Source organism: Lactuca serriola, chromosome 2, assembly GCF_051521515.1.
Source record: "Lactuca serriola cultivar US96UC23 chromosome 2, Lser_US96UC23_V15, whole genome shotgun sequence".
Classification (NCBI taxonomy): Eukaryota; Viridiplantae; Streptophyta; class Magnoliopsida; order Asterales; family Asteraceae; genus Lactuca; species Lactuca serriola.
The window spans coordinates 123,458,625-123,478,088 of NC_136409.1; the positions used below are offsets into that span (position 1 = coordinate 123,458,625).

A 19,464-nucleotide genomic window follows, 5' to 3' on the forward strand; every position below is an offset into this window, starting at 1 on the left:
GACGATTGCCTAAAGGGTGCATTGAGCAGACTCGGTGGGTCGTTTTCAAGAGATTGATGCAAGATGTCCAACTTGATATCGTCCTAGATAAACTAGAGTGGTCTCTTGATATTAATATCAAGATATATTTTAAGTCTCTTCGACTTATTATTTTCTCGATGATGGATTGATTACTTCGGGTGATATGGTAACCAAATAGAATAATTATGTTTCTATTAAACTCAATATTCTAATTTAGATTGTGCAGCGTCAGAGTATTCATATGTGTGTGTGTGAGAGAGAGAAAAAGAGAGGTATTTTGTAGGAGTTGATAATGTGTCCATTTTGTTCTTGTTCAGTGAAGACTATTAGATTTTAGTGCATAGGATGTTCTGTTTCAATCGATATTTTAAGTTGTATTGTTATTTGGTAGGGCTTACATCTGTAGAGTTTAGTGCATTCTCTTTTCTCTTGGTCTAGTGCGGTTATATCGAGGGGAGGTCAACGTAATATTTTTGATGCAGTTGTTTTGATAACGTTTTGATGCATTTGGACTTTTAGGAATGTAGTCATTTTTTGAACGGTTATCCCACAAAAGGTCTTGTTTTTTATGATGTAGTTGATAAGGTTTTCTCTTAGATTTATAATAGATGTAACAAAGTTAAGTTAAGTTAGACGTTGTTTGTTTTTTTTAAAGACCACTTATTGTTGCGCCACGCAACACTTGACTCTACGCAACTGTTTGTTTTTCAGAAGACTTCTAACTTAAAAACTGTTGCGCGTGTGCTGCATGACGCAACACTTAACCTTCTGCTTCAAACCTCTTCATACATTACTTTAACTTGTTGTAGCAGTCTGCTGAGGTTAAAACAAACATACTTTTTATTACATGTTACAGTTGTTTGATACCCATCTCCTCTTCTCCTACAGAGGGTTGTAGAGTGCAAACTTCAGGTAATTTCGCTTCGAAAAAACAAACTACACCTTAGACTCTTTATCTTCATAATCCTTCTATTATCAATAATTGTTTTTTTTTCTAGCTTTTTGCTAGTTTAATATAATTCAGCCTTTTCAAAAAAATAATAATAATAAATAAATAAAAATTGACCAAACGAACACAATTTTAAATCTTAAAACTAATTATGATCTTATCCATATTAACTATTAACATTTAAAAAAAATACACTCATAAATATGACAAACATGTTGCCAAAATTTTTTTCTCAAAACAAAGCCGATATTTTACGATTTCTCTATCGAAAACTATTTATTGTATTTGACCTCTATAAACCAAGTTTCTAATCAAATCCCATGAAAGGGTACAATAAATGGGATTTCAATTTTCATCGTTCATTATATTTCTTCATATATCTTTTCTTCCTCACCACAAAAATACTTTGAACAAGAAACCTACAAAACAATTTATATTCCAACAACACAAACATAGTAAATTATTTAAATATCAATGCATTTAAACAAAATACTTTGTAATTTGAGCAACATACTTTTTATATGAATTCAAGTAGGGAGAAGTGGCTGTCTTTCCTCAGATCCAACTCGATGAAGAACCTAGAAAATAGTTAAATTCCCACAAAAAATTATAAATTATTAAAAAAAAAAAATTAGATAATTTTTTATAAAAGCATTCGAATCAAACAAAGAAAACACCTCATCGTTAGCCCCTGCTGCGATATTAATAAAAGACGAATCCCTTGACCTGTTAAAATTATTTCTTTAATTAAATTCAATAAATAGCAAAATTGTACTTTTGTTTCTTCTTACTACAATATTTTATTTTCAAATTAGTTTTTATTTGAACATATTAACAATGAAATACTAAAATAATAAATATATTAATAATACATCACGTAATCGTTAACTTTTCTTTTTGCTTGTATCGTGTTTGCTTCCAAAATAAATTTCATAAGTTGACGAATAATAACTTAAAATGATTTTTTACCAAACAAAAAAAAAATCAACATTTGAGATATTTAATTGATAATCAAACATTTTAATTATTGCTTATGTGATATTTTTAATTATTTATACCTCTCATTCTTCTTAAATGTTTCCAACTTCAACACTCCATCTTCTTCCTCTTTGACTTTAGAAAGAGGTGAAAAGAACTAAAAAAAACGGATTAAAATATTACAAATGCATAAAGCTTATTAACAATTTTGTGGGCCCCATATATATATATATATATATATATATATATATATATATATATATATATATATATATATATATATATATATATACCTGATGCATTGATATAAAAACAATGGAAATTCCTAGAATAAAATTAATAGTAAGCGTGTGTCCAAATAAAGCTGCGGATGCAAAGCCTGTGAAGATCGTGGCAACTGTTGAGGAATATTTTTTCAAAATTGTATCTGCATTTCCATAAATAGAAATAAATAATTTAGGAAGATTGTTATAAATGGTAATAAGTTAATAACGTTACCGGCATATTTGAAGAAAAAAGACGATAATACCCCTTGTGCTGCATTGTTTATTATCAAGAACATGGTGGCTTTTGAATGTCCGTGAAGAATATCAAAGCTTTCAGGACCTGAGAATTCATTATTACAAACAAAAACTATTAATGGTTGAATAAGGGTAGAATGGTCATTTTGCTTTTACCTTTGATTACAACAGTTCCAAGGATCCCTAGGAAGTTGAATATTGCACCATATCCATATAAGAACAGATTCTACAATCAGACAAATATTTACAAATTAGTGATATTGCTTTTGAGAAAGATATATTAAAGCCTCAACTTTAATTTTTTTCTTAAAAAAAATTATAAAAAAAAACCTTGCATTTTTTTATTTTTTCTGAAAAAAAAAAAGATTAATCTCATAAAAGACCTTATATTTTGTGTTTTTTTTTTGGATTAAACCTCAACTTTTTTTTTGCCTGAAAAAAAATTTATATTTTTTCATTTTTTTCCGAAAAACCCTCAACATTCTATCTGCTTCCAAAAAAAACCCTCAAACTTTTTTAGTTTTTCTCGAAAAAAAAAACCCTCACATTTCACAAAATTTTTTGGAAAAAAATAAGTAAAAGGGCCAGATTGGAAAAAGTGAAAAAATACAAGGTCTTTTTCACGCAAAAAATAAAGTTAAGGTTTAATCCAGAAAGAACACAAAATATAAGATCTTTTATGAGATTAACCCAAAAAAACCCTCAACTTTTTATTTTTTTCCTAAAAAACCCTCGACTTTTTTTTTCAAAAGGGTTAATCTCATAAAAGACCTTATATTTTGTATTTTTTTCCGGATTAAATCTCAACTTTATTTTTTTCTTTTAAATACCTTGCATTTTTTTTTCTTTTTTTTCAATCTGGCCCTTTTTTTTCCGAAAAACTTGTAAAAGTGAAGGTTTTTTTGAAAAAGAATAAAAAAGTTGAGGGGTTTTTTGGAAACAATTAGAAGGTTGATGGTTTTTTCCAAAAAAAAGACAAAGTTGAGGGTTTTTGCGTAAAAAATGAAAAAAATACAAGGTCTTGTTTCATGAAAAAAAATAAAATTGAGGTTTAATTTGGAAAAAACACAATTATATTTAATTTAAATATTAAAATCACCTGAAGATAGATGCTTGTGTCATATTGACTCTTGAGTGCATATTCATTGAACACTGATGCCATAGATGGAACAGTTACCTGTATACAAAACTCAATTTATTTCAACATATACAAAAACAATAAATAAAATTATGATTAAATAAATAATAATAAAAAAAATATAACTTACAAAAATAAATGTGCAAATATATGCACCCATTGATATTGAAACACCCATTGAAGTAGTTCCCTTAGGTGAAGAACTCAACTGATTTATGCTAATTCCAATAAGCAAAAGAGCAAGAGCTTCCCACTAAAAAATAAAATAAAACCCTAAATTTTACATTTTTTTTATAATAAGATTAATAACAAACAATATATAATAAAGATTTTAGGGTTTTACAAGGTTACAAATGAAGTAATGAACCTGAATTATGGAAAATCTTCGCTTCATAATCATCTTTAACAAAACAGCAATTACCAAAACCTATAGATTTTAGGGTTTTACAAAGAACAAAATCAACAAATAAGTTTTAGGTAAATAATTAAAAGTTCAAAAAAAATAAATACCTTGAGATTGCTCAACATTTTCACAGTTGCTGGATTAAAATACAGCTGCATTGTGAACTTAAGATAATTATTGATAGCATAGAGAAGGGCAGGAATGGCAAGAAGCACATTGTTGCGAGCTGCCTGTAGAAAGAATGAAGGTAAAAATGTGAAATGACTGAACTACCCTCATGGTATGGAAAAGCTGATTTGATTGATTGATTGATTACCTGTACAAAATTGGAGATTGAAAGAAGTGGCTTCTCTCCAACCTTCTGATTTCTAGCCTGTAAAAACAATATTTCTTCAGTTTGTGAAATCATGTGGAGATTGTAATAGCAAAAAAGTAAACCTAAAGAGCAATGAGTTGTTTACCTGTATTAAAAGCATAACAAGTGCAAAGATAACCTTTGCAACTTCTGTCAAAAAATTCACACTAATGGGGCTAAAATTGAACTTGCCATCCACCTTACACATGTACACCAAAATCGGCTGTGAAAAGAGAAGGAAGAATGTAAGCTAATGAGCACAACTTGAACAGCTTCAATGGAATGAATATGCATGGTATGATTGGAAGAGAAGAAATGAAGAAGGAAGAAGGAAGAATGACCTGTAATCCAACTAACATACAGTCACCAACTACCAAGAGAACATTAAGAGCTCGATGCTTCTTTGAGAGTTTACTCTGACGCCTATCATAAGCCCTTGAGATCGATTTTGAAGATGGATTTACCAATTTGGAATGGCAAAAGCTGCACTCGATTGTCCCGTTTTTCATCATCTGAAACCGAACTCTATCTAAACCCTAAGTCACGAAATTAAAGCATTGATTAACCAGTTACCGATTTAAATACCTCAATCAATGACCTGATACAGTAACCTCGAATGTCCGATGTATTTATATGACTATCAAATGTGCAAAAACGCTTTTCTGCGCTCTCAAAACAATGCCATGAACACAAAGATCCATTAGCTCAGAACTTGCAACTCGAATCTCATGATTCAGTTAATTTGTAGTTAAAAGGATAAACAGAAAGCATCAAAATTGACATCTACCTTAATTATAAAATTCCGGGAAGCGAAAGCATTGTTAGATCTGACGATCGGGCGTCCTGTCACGGCCACCACGATTCAACTTCCGGCGGCGGCTGAATCGAATACTAAAGCTAGCAAAACAAAACTGAAAATCTGATCAAAGGTGGAGAGAATTGAATTACTTCATTTCTTGGTTAAACAGTTGATGAAAGAACATGGGGTTTGATTTGTTTGGTTTATAATTTCCCTCCCCCTCCAAAATGCAAACACCTGTTATGACGTTACTTTAAATTTACATCAACGAGTTGAGAAGAAGATCGCGTGAAATTGAAATTGAAATTGAAAGATCACCGACGACGATAATTGTGGGCTATTTTACTCGTTTACATTCAAATCAAGTCTTTGTATTTGATTTTTAGTTTGAATTTCACAAGTAAAATTTTGAACATCTACTAAAAATGAAGTGTCAACAAGTTATACCTTGAACTACAGATTTTTAGTTGATATTTTATAGGAAATAACGATGAGGTAGGAACACAGAGTAATCTATAGATGAATGCAACAAGGTCTGTTTCTTCTGCTACTTCTTTGTCATTGTGTATTGGGTATTGAACACGTGTTAATTTTGTGACAGTGGATAATACAAAAATGTTAATGTAATAATATTAAAACAAAACTGTAAAAATGGTTCCTGTTAATGTATTTTTTTGGGGTTGTAGTTTAAATCCTGACTTTTTGGATTCGTGGTCATTTTGACAATGTTTGTACGTAAATTTGGTCCTTCGTAAAATTGAAATGACTATAATGTATTTTTAATATATTTTTTTATGTTTTCCTATTTAATTTAAATGAAAAAGAAAATAAATAATTAATTTGAGACCACATATCTCTCTCTCTCTCTCCAAATACCCATCTTCTTTCTTTCTGAAAATTGTCCAGATGAACAAAAAACACCAAGAACAAAAAAACACCCGGAACAAATTGTTGAACTCGTCGTTGTCAATGGAGATGGAGAAAAAAGAATGAGATATTATATCTAGGTTTAGTTTTCTCCATTCGTTTTCAGATATGTTCGTCTTCTCCATCTGTTTTCATATATGTTTGTGTTATTCATCACAGTCAGGATCAGTTTATAGCATCTCCCTTCTTAATTCATCTTCTCCATCTGTGGCTCGATTTTCACTGTCACCGGAAAACTCATCCCAACCACGGTAAATCTTCAACATATGGTCTATAAACCACAATCAATCACCAAACGCAATCAACGACCACCGCCTCCAGTACCACGGTTGAAGTTGGGTGTGTTATTCATCACAGTCAGGATCAGTTTATAGCATCACTCCCTTCTCAATTCATCTTCTCCATCTGTGGCTCGATTTTCACTGTCACCGGAAAACCCATCCCAACCACGGTAAATCTTCAACATATGGTCTATAAACCACAATCAATCACCAAACGCAATCAACGACTACCGCCTCTAGTACCACGGTTGAAGTTGGTTGTGTTTGTCAACAATTTTGACAAACCCACATCTGTAATTTTTGGTATCCCATAAATAAGAACAGAGTGATCTATTTAATCTTGAAGCTCTGATTTCTTGGAGCCCCGATATCGACGACAACCCACCTATCTTTCCTCTTTCTTATTATTGTAAACAATCCCTCTCCTCCCTCTCTCTAAATCTTGAGATTCGATTTTGCAAAAGAACACTACAAACACACAAATCGCATGATACCGAAGGACGAGAGAGGGTCGGTGACAAGAGGAAAAATGAGCGATTTCTGATTCACACACACATATACCTTCTGAAACTATTTCAGATTCATACACACATACACATATCGATTTCATAAACAAAAACATACACATATAAATCGATTTTTGGGGATGAACATACAAAAATCGATTTCCAAAACAAAAACTTCATATACACACATACACACATCAATTAAAAATTGGATTTTATGGGTTTTCTTTTGATTAGGTATGTCGTGTGCGTGAGTGTATGTGGAATTTTGATTAAGAGCGAATTTTGATTAAGAGATGAAGAAGATGGAGTTCTTCTTGGTAAAAAGAAAAACGATATGGTATATGGGGGTATATTGTGCAGAGAGAGAGAGAGAGAGAGAGAGAGAGAGAGAGAGAGAGAGAGAGAGAGAGAGAGAGAGAGAGAGAGAGAGAGAGAGAGAGAGAATATGGGTCCCTTGTTATTTTTTTAATTATTAAAATAAAGAAATTAGTATTAGATTTAACATGAAATGAAAGAAAAATGGAAAATAAATACCCTAAGGCTATTACAGTCATTTCACTATTCATAGAGACCAAAAACGCAATGAAACTAGCTTAAAAGGACCACTAATCCAAAAAAGTCAGGGTTTGGACTAAAACCCCAAAAAAAATGCATACCACATGGACATTTTTGCAATTTGTCTAATATTAATTTAGAACTAGCTGGTTTGAGTTTCAAAATTTAAAATTACTTTATCTTTTTTTATCTAGTTTTCATCTCCTACTTATATATAAGATTATGACTCCTATTTATATAAGATGATGACATGTAATTTTCTGTTTTAATCTCTTCACTTTATTTTGACATTCAGTTTTATCTAATGAATAAAATGATATGTAGGAAGAAGTTATAAAAGAATATGAGTTTTGATGCTTTAACAATGTTAATTTAGAATTGGATGTTTAGTTTTGGAGTTTTGAACACATACGTAGGGGTGTTATTTGGTTTTTAATCGTTACATTATTTAATACTATGTGGCATTAGCAAAAGGGAAGTGTTTCGTACACAACAGTTTTTTGTCATACACAACAATTCATGCATTATATAGTTGTACAATACAACATTTTAAAGCACCAATTATTATGTATGGAGAAAATTGTTGTGTACGGATCAGCTCTCTTAACAAAATAAATACCACAAGTAATTAAATGCCAGGTCAGCTAGGATACGTTTGATCATTTTATTTTTTTAAATGATTTAATTGACAACAATTTTTCAATTTTAATGACCTACTATGTAAATAAAATGTTTTAATGTCAATTCATGACAAAACACATAGTTCATCATTCGACAATCTACGGTTTCATTTTTCCTTTTTACATTTATCGGTTCATATAGAGAAAAATACATAAATGGTTATTGTAATTTAGAAAACGTCATACATCCCGTCCTTAACTTTTTTTTTCTTGATGAGAATGGTCCTCGTGATTTATTTTTTTTATATGGTTGGTCGTTAACCTATGTGAAATGACTTTGACACCCTTTATGTTATCATTTATCCTTTTTTACTTAATTACAATTTAAATTAGTATTAAATTTGAAAGTTTCAACATACCCACCTCTCTTTCTTCAGTCGTCCAACATCACCACCACAGTTTCCAACCATCTTAAACCATTACAAAGATAGATCGAATATGACTTTGTATTATATGAGAATTAAAGAAGTTCATGTTATAAAAATTGAAAAATTTTAATTTCTCAAAGTTTTGTTGATTTTTCCCTACTGATAGTCATAAAATAATCTTTGGTCAAAACAATGTGCAAAGATTTTATAGTAAGAGTAATATATAGTCAAAAACTAAAAAGTTTTAGTTTCTCAAAGCTTCGTTGGTTCTTTTTTACATTCTGGTCCATAGTTTAATTAAACGAGAGAATAAAAGGAAACAGCGAAATTTGGAAAGATCATTGTTCCCTAGTTTATTTATTAGAAAAAAAAAAGGATGATTCATGTTAATTTCATCTATAAATTGTCTTTCCAAATCGGAGGAAAAGAAAAGGAAGATTAATACATTTTTTTTCTTTTCTCTTTCTTTCTTTTCTTTTTTTTTCCTTTAATTAACCAAAAACAAAGTGTTCATATACATGAAAGGCTTGCACAAATAATTTATACTATAAACAAACTGCAAATCAAATATAAACACAAAAAACCAGTAAATCCAAACACAATTAGAAGATGAATTTTTACAAAGCACAAAACTACCGCAAGTAGTGCAATCGGAGCAAAAAGGGTCCTTATAAAAGCAAAATTAGAGAAATAGTTCCTATGTAATACAAAAGTTATAGAAATGATACATATATAAGATAAAATTACAATTATGGTCCCAATGTAATATTGAAATTATAGAAATGGTCCATGTGTTAAAGAATATCACATAAATAGTGTCCAATATATATATGATTAATAAAATGTCGCAATGCACATGCATTCCCACTAGTTTTTTTTTATAAAGACGATCATTTGGAGGTTGTTTGTATTTTTTTTTTTTTTTATAAAAACCACTTATGGTCACTTCTTAAAGCAAAGTCTTAGTACTCGTCGATAGCTACACGTGGATATAAAGAATGTCGAAAACAGAACTCATATGAAGAAGTTACGGAAATTACAAAATATGCATTTTGCATGGCGCGCACAGCTTCTAGAAGGGCGACATAGATATACTAGAATTTGACACGTTGTAGCATCATACTTGAGCGACTTAGGAAGAGTGCGACATGCACCCCAAGTGCACGGAGCGCATCCCAAAAATTTCACTATAAAAGGGCAGCAACCCCTTATTCTTCCTCACATTCAAAGATCAACTGTCGGTTGAATCTTTTCTCATTTCCTTCAAATTGTTTCCTTTATATATATATATATATATATATATATATATATATATATATATATATATATATATATATATATATATATATATATATATATATATATATATAACGTCTCAAAAATTAAAAGGTAAAATTTTTATTTTTAATGCAACCATAAACATCTTTAATCCATTTTAAACATTCGAAAATATATCAAAGTAAAATCCTAAAATCACAAAGTGCGGAAACAATGGTGGATGTGGTGCAGTCATGTCGGGTCCTTCCCTTTCGAACCAAAAATGTCTGAAAACATTTTAAACATAAAACATAAGCATACAGCTTAGTGAGTTACTCAAAATACCACATACCATACATATACGTCATCTCAAGGTTGTGTCGGGTCTATTTCAACTCATATGCCAGCCCAAGGCCATACTGGGTCTATTTCACCCGCGATTCTATTTCAACTCATATGTCAACACAAGGCTATACGAGTCTATTTCACCCGCACATACATATAGCAAACAGGTACATAGACATATAACATATATAGAAGGAGTCATAAAGACTACAAGCACACATATAATCCCTAGTGTCCTACAATATAATGAGCAAACTCACTTCTATCCGCTGAAAATCCAACTGATGCTCGGGTTACTGAACCGGAGAATCCGCGTGCTAGCCAATAAAATACAACCAAGATCAATAAGTAAGTCATAACCCATATTCGGGACTTTAATTTACTAAGCCCGACTCCCTGGGTAAAAGACCATTTTACCCTTCCTCAATTGGCCTACTAAACGTGGCCCAAACTCAATGGCACTTAAAGCCCAATAATGGCCCAAATCCAAAAGATACTCAAGGCCCAATATGCGCCCAATTCCATAAAGGTCCAAAGCCTAAAAATGGTTCATCTCAGCAATAATTGTGGCCCAACAAAAGCCCAAAACCCTAGAGTCCAAAAGGTGGCCAAAATCAAGAAATCTCATGCAACGTACGCCCTGCGTACCAGACTTGTATGCCCGACGTACAACTCTTTGATGCATAAGGTACGATTCATCCTTGCTTGAACTCGTAGGATCCATGCATTACGCTAAGCGTACTCCTACGTATGCCCATCCTACTCACCAGGTGACCAAAACCTCACATTAAGCACTTAATGCTTAAGACCAAACGTCCAAACTCATATCTAACTTCATTTTAAGGTCTTAACACATAAAGTTGGCGACTTTACTACTTTGTATGTCTTAATGGGACCCAAAACCCGTTTTTATTCAGCTAAGTCCATAACATGAACACCAACTCTCACATTGTTCATCCAAATTCATTAAGATGACATTTTTAGGCACTAAGAACTTCATAAATGGTAAGATCCAACATTCTAAGCTCTTGGAGTAGCTCATACTCACAAGGATGACTCAAGGGATTGCAATATGCCCAAAATAAGCCCTAGACTAGATATAATACATAGAGTTACCAAGATAGAAACTTTTTATACCTTCAAATGTTAGCAAAATAGATGAAGAGTTTGGATCTATGAGCTCCACTCCAACCAATGCTTGAACACCAAGCTCCTTCTTCTTCAAAGTGAGCAAAAACACCAAAGGTTAACCACCCAAAGCTCAAGAACACTCAAGAACATGCTAGGGTTTCATAATTATGGTTTAATGGGATGGAGGCTGAAGATAGGAGGGTTTGAAGACGAGTTAAGGCCTCTAAATAAGGTCGTAGACCCTAAATTAGGGTTTGAGATTAAGTCGCGAATGCCCAACGTACGTCTGGTACACCCAACGTTCGTGAAGGAGCCTTCCAGATCACTCCAACCATGTATGCCCAACGTACATCACTTGTACGCCCATCCTACACGACATACTCCTTACCGATAAATCTTCCGATGGCCATAACTTTTGCGTCCAAACTTCATTTTCGATGATCTTTATATCCACGGAAAGGCAATGAGGAGCTTTACAACCCTATATAATTACTTTTGACTTAAAAAACCTCCAAGTAAAATCCTTAATCCATGAAAGCCCCGAACCATCACTTTTGCCATTATACCCTCGAGCTCCGAAGTGAAAATCAAATTCTTGGTACCAAAAACTTACCTTATCCACAACCAAATGGGTCTAAACCTCTTTTTCTCCAAGGCCCACAGCCTTATGCTACTCAATCTTCAGGTCGCAACTTATATATATGTGTGTGTGTGTGTGTGTGTGTGATCCAACATTCTAACGTCGCACAGCTCGACTTTTCCGCCGCTGACCGAGGGTGTGACATACATTATCTATAACCAAATAGTAACAGATTATAAAGTTAATCACTAAAATTATCAAATCTATTTAAATTAACCGAAGATCTTCTTGGAAAATTTAACAAAATAAACATGTTGATCGCTAAATTAACAATTTTATTGATTGTTATTTATAAATTATTAAGTTTAATTATTTTATATAAACGTCTTTAAAAATCATCTCATCATAATGATCTTTATATTCGATTTGCATATGATTAAAACTAAATAAAAATGTTTGATTTAAAATTAACTTTAACTATTGTATGGTTAATTTAGTTTATTTCAATAACTTGCTGTCGTTAAAAATAAATAAAATTCTTATTGCGGTTTGCAGATACTTGGTCCACCTCTTATGCCGTAAAGGGTTGCAGATGTAGTCCGTAGAGTACAAACGTTTTAGCTACGAAAAAAACAAACAACATATTTATGTCCGTCTATTAAATTTAGGGTTAATATTATAAGATACCTTATATTGTGGTTTTTAATGATTAAACTTCAATTTTATTTTATTTTTTTGAAAATAACTTATATTTTTTTATTTTTTTTTTATTTAACAGTTTTCTGTGAAAAGACTATTTTTTTATTTGAAAATTTTAACAGTTTTTTCCGAAAAAATTGTCAAAATGTGAGTTGTTTCAAAAATAAAAATAAAAAACGTAAGATTCATTTTCACTAAAAAAGGTTGTTGAAACTTGATTTTTTTTTTTTTTTTTTTTTTTTTTTTTTTTTTTTTTGTTAAAAAGGAAAAAGTTGAAGGTTTTCTAAAAAAATAAATGAAATATAAATTAGTTTTTTTAGAATACAAATAAAATTAAGATTCAATTAAAAAAATCGATTATACTATTAACCTGGTATAATTGCAATCTATATCAAACATAACTGTACGAAGGGGCCATATAACAAAAAGAAGCAATAACCGTGTGTCTGTGTCACACTCTCCGTGTATCACCCGGCCACCGTCAAGAACTCTAATGCAGGCAGTCTCTTCGGTGGTCAACCAGCCGGGGGTCAAGGCGATGAACCCAACAGTGAATTCGCTCCGCCATTCTCCATCTTCCACAACTCATCCATCAATTACAGGTCTCACCACTACCTCCCTCCAATGGTTTCACCACCGCCTCCACTTACCAATCCCCAAACCTCATCTCCACCGCCCCACAACCTTCACTACCTTTTGTTCTCTCCGCCGACCACACCCCCGCCGCCACTTCCGCCGCCGTCGCAACCCCGACAGTAACATCTATTTTCCGACAACCGATGCCGACGCTTCATCACCTCACTTAGATTCCAAGCTTCACTTGGTAATCGACCTCGAACACTACATACCCGACAGAGCATCTCTATCTTTGAAAAAGTTACTGAAAATCACCAAACAGAACTTCAATCAGTTCGTTGACTCTGGAATCGACGCCGTGGACGACCTGCGGTCTATGATCACCGTCGACAGTAATAAGAAAGTCGTGGTGTCCTGCCGAAAAACAACGGTTTATTTCATCGGCCAGTTGATTGCTCTGAGTTTCATTACCGTTTTCGCTTTTAGGGTTTTACTGAAACTAGGGTTAGGGTTTCGGAATTTGTTCAGGCACCGGAGCAATGACGGCGGAGGGGTAGTTACAAGGATGGATAGGAGTTTAGGCGGAAGAGAGGTGGTCGTCAGCACTCAGAAAGACTCAAAGAAGGAGTTCAATGTCTCTGTGAATCCATTGTCTTCTGTTGAAGATTCGATTTTGAGCTATTCAAATTCAATGACGAAGAACTGGGAGAAATCAAAGAAGAAGCTTCCTGATTGGTGGCCGGATTCTCGTCCAGCTCCATTAGAGGGAATCGACAAGGAGGAGAATCAACGAAAAGCTAACTGGTTAATTAGAGGTTGGTTTACAATATGTGAAACAAAAAACATGAGAATCTTATTACTATAAGATTGTGATTGATTGTTAGCTATGAAAAATGAAAAGAAACCATGAAAGTTCAATGATATTCCTCAACTTGATTTCCAGCAATCATGGATTATAGAACGAGTGGAAAAGATTTTCAGGAAGATGATATAATCTTAGTAAGTCCATTTTCCTTTTGGTCGACTTTATGATAATCAATCGGGTTTTCCTTTGACTTTTTTTTTCTTGAACAGCTTCGTAGAATATGCAGGATGTCTGGAGTCAAAGTTTCCATTGACACTCCTAATTCACGTGATTCAATTTATCGTGCATCTGTCGACTTTACTTTAAACACTTGTAGCAGGTATTAATTGTATTTTTTTTTTTTGTTAATATTTAAAAAAAAAAAAAATTAATAATGTTTTTAGGGTAGGAAGCCATTCAACATTTGTTCAAATTGATGGAGAGGATGCACGAGAATTCATTGGTGGGCTTGCTGATAATATTGGCCTTGAAAGCTTTCGAGCTGCTAGAATGGTGGCTGCAGCTGTGGCTGCACGCACACGATCGTGGCTCTTACAAGCTTGGGTGAGTTATTGTATTTTTTTTTTTTTATGAATTTTTTTATGTATATACTTTTAGTTTTCATTTTGTATTTCAGGCTTTGGAAATGCAAGGTAAGCATATTGAAGCGGTGGAGGAATTGTCAAAGTTATGTCTAATTCACAGGATATTTCCACCGGAAGAAGGCTCGGTAAATCTTTTGATTGCTTTCGGATTCATTCCACTGACATCAGTCTCAGTCTCAGTCTTAGTCTTAGGTTATGTTTGGCGTACTAGCTGAAAAGATAGCTGGTAGCTGAAAAGTTGGCTGTTAAATAAAAAGCTAGCTTATAGCTGAAAAGCTAGATGATAAAAAATAACGTATGATAAAACTAGCTGAAATATATAAAATTACATAAAAGAAGTGTTTCTATAATTAGTTAAGGAGTGTATTTGGAAAATTTTAGAAAATCTCCTAAAAAGCTAGTCTAAGTAGCTTTTCAAAAAGCTAGCTTATAGCTACTTTTTGGCTTATCAAACACGACAACATAAAAACGCTTGAAAAATAAGCTAGCTTATCAGCTAGCTGTGGCGCCAAACACAGCCTTTGTCCAATGGATACCAACACGGTACAGTTTGTCATGTCCAGTGTAACAAATGGGGCCTAAGAACACAAAGGAAGAAATGGGCATTAAATAATAATAATTTTTTTTTTTTTTTAAATTTGCAGCCGGAGATGGAAATGGTAGCTAATGGGCTGGAGAAACATTTGAAATTGGAACAAAGAGAATATTTATTAAAGATGCTACTTGGGGTATCTAGTGAAGAGAATCGTAGAAGTCTTATTGAAGCTTTAGGTTTGGTATGTTAAGTCATTTCCACATCTTGCGTATTTTGTACTTTCCCTTTTATAATTTGGGCTAAATATAAGAAATAGCAATGTACTTTCATTTATTTGTTTATTATAGCATCTTAGTTTATTTCTTTTTATAACATCGTTGTGTGTTTAGTTTTTTCTTATTAAAGCATTATATACCATTGTACTTTTTATTTTATTTTAATTATGACATTAATTTGAACATATTAACCGATTATAGCAGTCATAATTGCCTTGTATTTGGATGACATTGTTATAATCATGTAGATAACAGAAAGAAATGATTGTTAAAGAATGAAAGATCAAGTAAAAATGAAAAAATATGTGTTAAAGAATGATTTTTTTTTTTTGTCTCGTTGCAGGAAATATCAGGTGGAAGTGTTGGTGATCAACAAGAAAACATGTTGAGTTAGCATGAGAAAGAATAAAGTGACATCATGTTTAGATTAAGAGAATATCGTTAGTTTTGTTTAGGTTGTTAATGTTAGTTAAAGGTGATTAAATTGGTCATTGAGATTGATAATGATTAATGTATTTGTTTCATAAATATGATGCTCAATTATTAACAAAACCTACATAGAAAATACCATGCTTCTTTTGATTTTATTTCATGTATTACAACTTTTTTACAAAAAGAATAAAAAAACAATGAAAGAGATGGAAGTTAGTTTAGGCTTATGAATGATATGCTATTTTATTATATATCCTAATCCTAATTAATATTATGTAATGTGTTATTTTATTATGTAATGTGTTATTCTATTGATTTTTTCAATTTAAATTTGTTAGGTATATCTTCCAACCTAATAAAGAAATCATTTTAATGCCATTTGGCATCTCCTCGGCCCATTCACTTTCAAAGTTAACTATGGAATATATCTTATTTGAAAGTCTGAGACCCGTATATTGTACTGGTTGATTTAAATAAAGATTAAACATTAAAGTGTAACATAAAATATTTTTTAATGTACAATTTTAAAATAAGAAAAATAAAAAAATGTATTTATTACAATTTAATATCATATATATGATATTCAATACTTTACATATATAAGTATATGATTTTAATTTTAAAAATTAAAAAAACCAAAAATTGACAAGTGGATAATATTTATTTCAAAAATATCATAAAATAACAAGTGTCAAAACTAATGAGTGATTGACATGTGGCAAAAAAAAACTTTCATTTATTAAGGAGGATGAATTAGAAACAATATTAGTAAATCCTAATTAACTAGGTTGATTATGGGCGTCTTTGGCACAAAACTTTTGGAAGCTTCTAGTTTTTTGCTTTTGACAAAACGCTATAGTTTAAACAAAAAGTTCCGTTTGGTAGTACGAACGTTTAGCTTGTAGTTTAAACAAAATGCTCCAAATTTAAAAGGTACTTCATGTAGCGTTTAACAAAACGCTACTGAGTTTTTGAAATCAATTTCCATAATTACCTTTAAAACTATATTTATATATTTATTTATTTTTAATCAATTGTTCTTTCATGTAATTTTATATATTTCAAAAGCTTCTAGCTACTTTTGCCTAACAAATAAAAGTTACAGTTTCCCGCTACCAGCTACCTGCTCTTCGCTTCAAGCTAACAACTACTTTGCCAAACATGCCAATAGGAATACCTAATAGGAATCCTAAACAATTAGGCAAACTTATTTATTCCCTTTTCTCCATGTAGATTTTATTCTTTCATTCAGGCCACGTAACAAATTTTTAGTGGGCTTTTTACTTTTTATTTTATAACTATAGTTAATAAATTATATTATAATAGTTATAAATACTCAATAGTTTTGATCAATATTAATATATTTAAGTTTTATAATAACAAAAAAAAAAAAAAAACAAACAAACAAAAATATCAGTATACACCATTTATTAGGTAATTCTAAAAGAAACTCAATTCTTTGATTGGACTTTGGCTTTTATTATTATAGATTGTGATTTCATAACTATGGATGATAATCTTATATATGATTAATCATATTTACTTTGTCAACCGTGTATTATACGGCTAATAATAATAATAATAATAATAATAATAATAATACAAAGTTGCGAAAAAGGTCCATGCGGTTTTTCATTTTTTATGGTTAGGGTCCAAACCTATGAAAAGTCATAGAGTTGGTCATTTTCAACAAATTTTGTTGTGGTTTTGGTCATTTTTCCGTTAATTTTAATTGTTTGAATGTTAATTTTTTAAAATAACAATTTTAGCCTTATGAGCCATTTCTACAATTTTGTTTTTTTACCAAACTACAAGGATCATTTCTGCATCATTTCTTTTTAATTTTATTGAATTGTATATTAATAAATATCATTTTCAATATATAATATTTATATATTAATAAAGATTATTTTATTGAATTATTTATTTCTTTTAGTTAAATTTTTTTAATTAAATATCGAATTTTTTATTGGAAAATGACACTGTAGCCCTATAATATTTTGGGTTTTCGTCGAACCAGTCCCTTAACTTAATTTCTTGCTTAATAAGGAAATAAACTCCATTTTTTCGGGTCTATTTAGCCATTTTGTAGGATTTGAAGGGGTAACCCGGTTACCCCTTACCATATCATTTAATAAAATCTTATTCTTTTCCACATGACTTTCTTTCTTTCTCCAAACCACTATTGACTTGAAATCCATATTGCAAAATCCGTTCATCAGATCAATGGATAACCCTCACCAAACTCCCTAGATCTCCCACGTTTTACTCTACTCCTAAATCCCCAAATACGAACATCCATCATCCATGTAAACTCACAAAAATCAAATCCCATCAAACCCCTGCAACCTCCCTCCCCCGATTTAATGAAAGGAGGCACCACGTATTCACATAAACAAACATAATGGTTTACGACCGACCTCGTCTTCTCAGTTTCCTCCTTCGATTTATAGAAGACAATGAATGAGTATTACGACCCATCGTTAACCTGTAACATCCTGACTCCGAGGTATAATATTTATATAAGTTTATTTTTTGAGTTGGCTGGGTGACTCGACGAATTGGTGCCTCAAGTCGTCGAGTAGAGACTGATTGAGCAAGTGGGTCTAAAAACCGACTCGACGAGTCAGAGAGCTGACTCGCCGAGTAGGCACTGCAAGATGAAACCCTAAATCCTCGGGTTTGGGGCTTATTTAAGGAAACTTATGTCCTCATTTCCGCCTCACCAGCTGCCCAACTCCCCCGTGTGAAATCCTAATCGGCCCTTGAGCTAAGAGAAAGTGTGTAAGCTAATGTTGAGTGTTTTGGTGGATCTTTTGGAAGGAAAAGGGTGAGATTCAAGCAAGGAACGACGAAAGGCTATGGGATCTAGCATTCTTTCACTTGGAGCTTCTATGGAAGGTAAAAAGCTTGCACCTTTCTCATCTTATTAGTTGGATCTCTTGAGTATGGAAGTTAGGGCTTTTACCACCTTTTGTTGGGACAATGAGTGCATGGAGTCTATTAAGGGGTCTAGACTTCAGATCTTGACCTTGTAAGGTCCAGAGAGTCCAAAGGTTCCAGCTTTATTCAGCCACATAAGAGTTATTGTGCTTAAACCCCTTTGTTAGAGTTGGATTGGCATATTGGAGCAAGATGTGCCATGCATGAACGTAAAGAACGAAGCTTTACGTGACATTCGAGCCTTGGGAGCCTAGATCTAGAGTGTGGAGTGGTCGATCTTCCTTAAAACGTCTGAATGAGGAACTGACTGAAGGGAATCGCCGAGTCGTTTAGGGTTTGTCCCGATGAGCCTGAGTATGCGATAACTCGGTGAGTTGGAGAGTCAACTCGACGAGTTGAGCTGAACTTTCATGAGACTTATGGGGAAACAAGGGGACTCAACGAGTCACATAGATGCACTCGGCGAGTCTGGTCAACATGGACTATTGACTTGAGTGTTGACTTCTGATGACTTTTAGGGTTTTGTCCAAATGGGAGCAATGGAGACCATGTAAGGATAGAATGGTCTTTTACTCTTACCAAGAGTTAGAGAGGGGCTAGTATGAATTTATTCAGAGTTGTGATTTTAATTATAGATAATTATAACATGTGTTAGGCGGGGGCTAGATCGGTGATTCGTGTGCAAAGTGTATTTGCTTGCTTGCTTCGAGGTGAGTCTTCTCACTATACTTTACCTAGAGTGGAAATCTTTAAGAGAC

General features: G+C 32.5%; 2 protein-coding genes across 10 annotated transcripts; one reads left to right on the forward strand and one right to left on the reverse strand.

Annotated features, from left to right (window-relative positions):
* Positions 1 to 1,109: 1,109 nt before the first annotated feature.
* LOC145086732 (CMP-sialic acid transporter 3-like) lies at positions 1,110 to 5,736 on the reverse strand. 8 transcript variants are annotated; one of them, XM_079024564.1, is made up of 17 exons: positions 5,612 to 5,736; positions 5,153 to 5,262; positions 4,951 to 5,027; positions 4,707 to 4,877; positions 4,472 to 4,588; positions 4,327 to 4,383; positions 4,118 to 4,240; positions 3,975 to 4,034; positions 3,738 to 3,860; positions 3,569 to 3,646; positions 2,626 to 2,695; positions 2,447 to 2,554; positions 2,242 to 2,375; positions 2,029 to 2,105; positions 1,648 to 1,696; positions 1,485 to 1,548; positions 1,110 to 1,389 (listed from the first exon to the last, which is right to left on the reverse strand). In XM_079024564.1, exons 4-16 carry the CDS (start codon positions 4,875 to 4,877, stop codon positions 1,498 to 1,500), a joined length of 1,218 nt encoding a protein of 405 aa, XP_078880690.1. In that variant the 5' UTR covers positions 4,951 to 5,027; positions 5,153 to 5,262; positions 5,612 to 5,736; the 3' UTR covers positions 1,110 to 1,389; positions 1,485 to 1,497. The 8 variants fall into 8 exon arrangements, with proteins under 8 accessions (XP_078880690.1, XP_078880688.1, XP_078880694.1 ...); XM_079024562.1 differs by having other exon boundaries at positions 5,153 to 5,401; positions 5,612 to 5,705; XM_079024568.1 differs by lacking the exon at positions 4,951 to 5,027 and having other exon boundaries at positions 4,707 to 4,901.
* A 7,154-nt stretch (positions 5,737 to 12,890) lies between these two features.
* LOC145086733 (phosphoribosylformylglycinamidine synthase) lies at positions 12,891 to 15,918 on the forward strand. Of its 2 annotated transcripts, none has more exons than XM_079024570.1 (7): positions 12,891 to 13,887; positions 14,016 to 14,071; positions 14,147 to 14,256; positions 14,321 to 14,480; positions 14,554 to 14,646; positions 15,166 to 15,297; positions 15,675 to 15,918. In XM_079024570.1, the coding sequence occupies exons 1-7, from the start codon at positions 12,990 to 12,992 to the stop codon at positions 15,723 to 15,725; spliced, it is 1,500 nt and encodes a 499-aa protein (XP_078880696.1). In that variant the 5' UTR covers positions 12,891 to 12,989; the 3' UTR covers positions 15,726 to 15,918. The 2 variants fall into 2 exon arrangements, with proteins under 2 accessions (XP_078880696.1, XP_078880697.1); XM_079024571.1 differs by having other exon boundaries at positions 14,330 to 14,480.
* The last annotated feature ends 3,546 nt before the right edge of the window (positions 15,919 to 19,464 follow it).

Excerpts from the sequence above, each read along its gene's own strand:
- LOC145086732 (XM_079024568.1), bottom strand. The coding sequence starts at position 4,877 with ATGATGAAAAACGGGACAATCGAGTGCAGCTTTTGCCATTCCAAATTG. Across the intron at positions 2,696-3,568 it reads ACACAAGCATCTATCTTCAG|AATCTGTTCTTATATGGATA; the intron begins GTGATTTTAATA and ends GTCTGATTGTAG. Across the intron at positions 1,697-2,028 it reads ACATTTAAGAAGAATGAGAG|GTCAAGGGATTCGTCTTTTA; the intron begins GTATAAATAATT and ends TAATTTTAACAG.
- LOC145086733 (XM_079024570.1), top strand. The coding sequence starts at position 12,990 with ATGCAGGCAGTCTCTTCGGTGGTCAACCAGCCGGGGGTCAAGGCGATG. Across the intron at positions 13,888-14,015 it reads AGCTAACTGGTTAATTAGAG|CAATCATGGATTATAGAACG; the intron begins GTTGGTTTACAA and ends CTTGATTTCCAG. Across the intron at positions 14,481-14,553 it reads CGTGGCTCTTACAAGCTTGG|GCTTTGGAAATGCAAGGTAA; the intron begins GTGAGTTATTGT and ends TTTGTATTTCAG.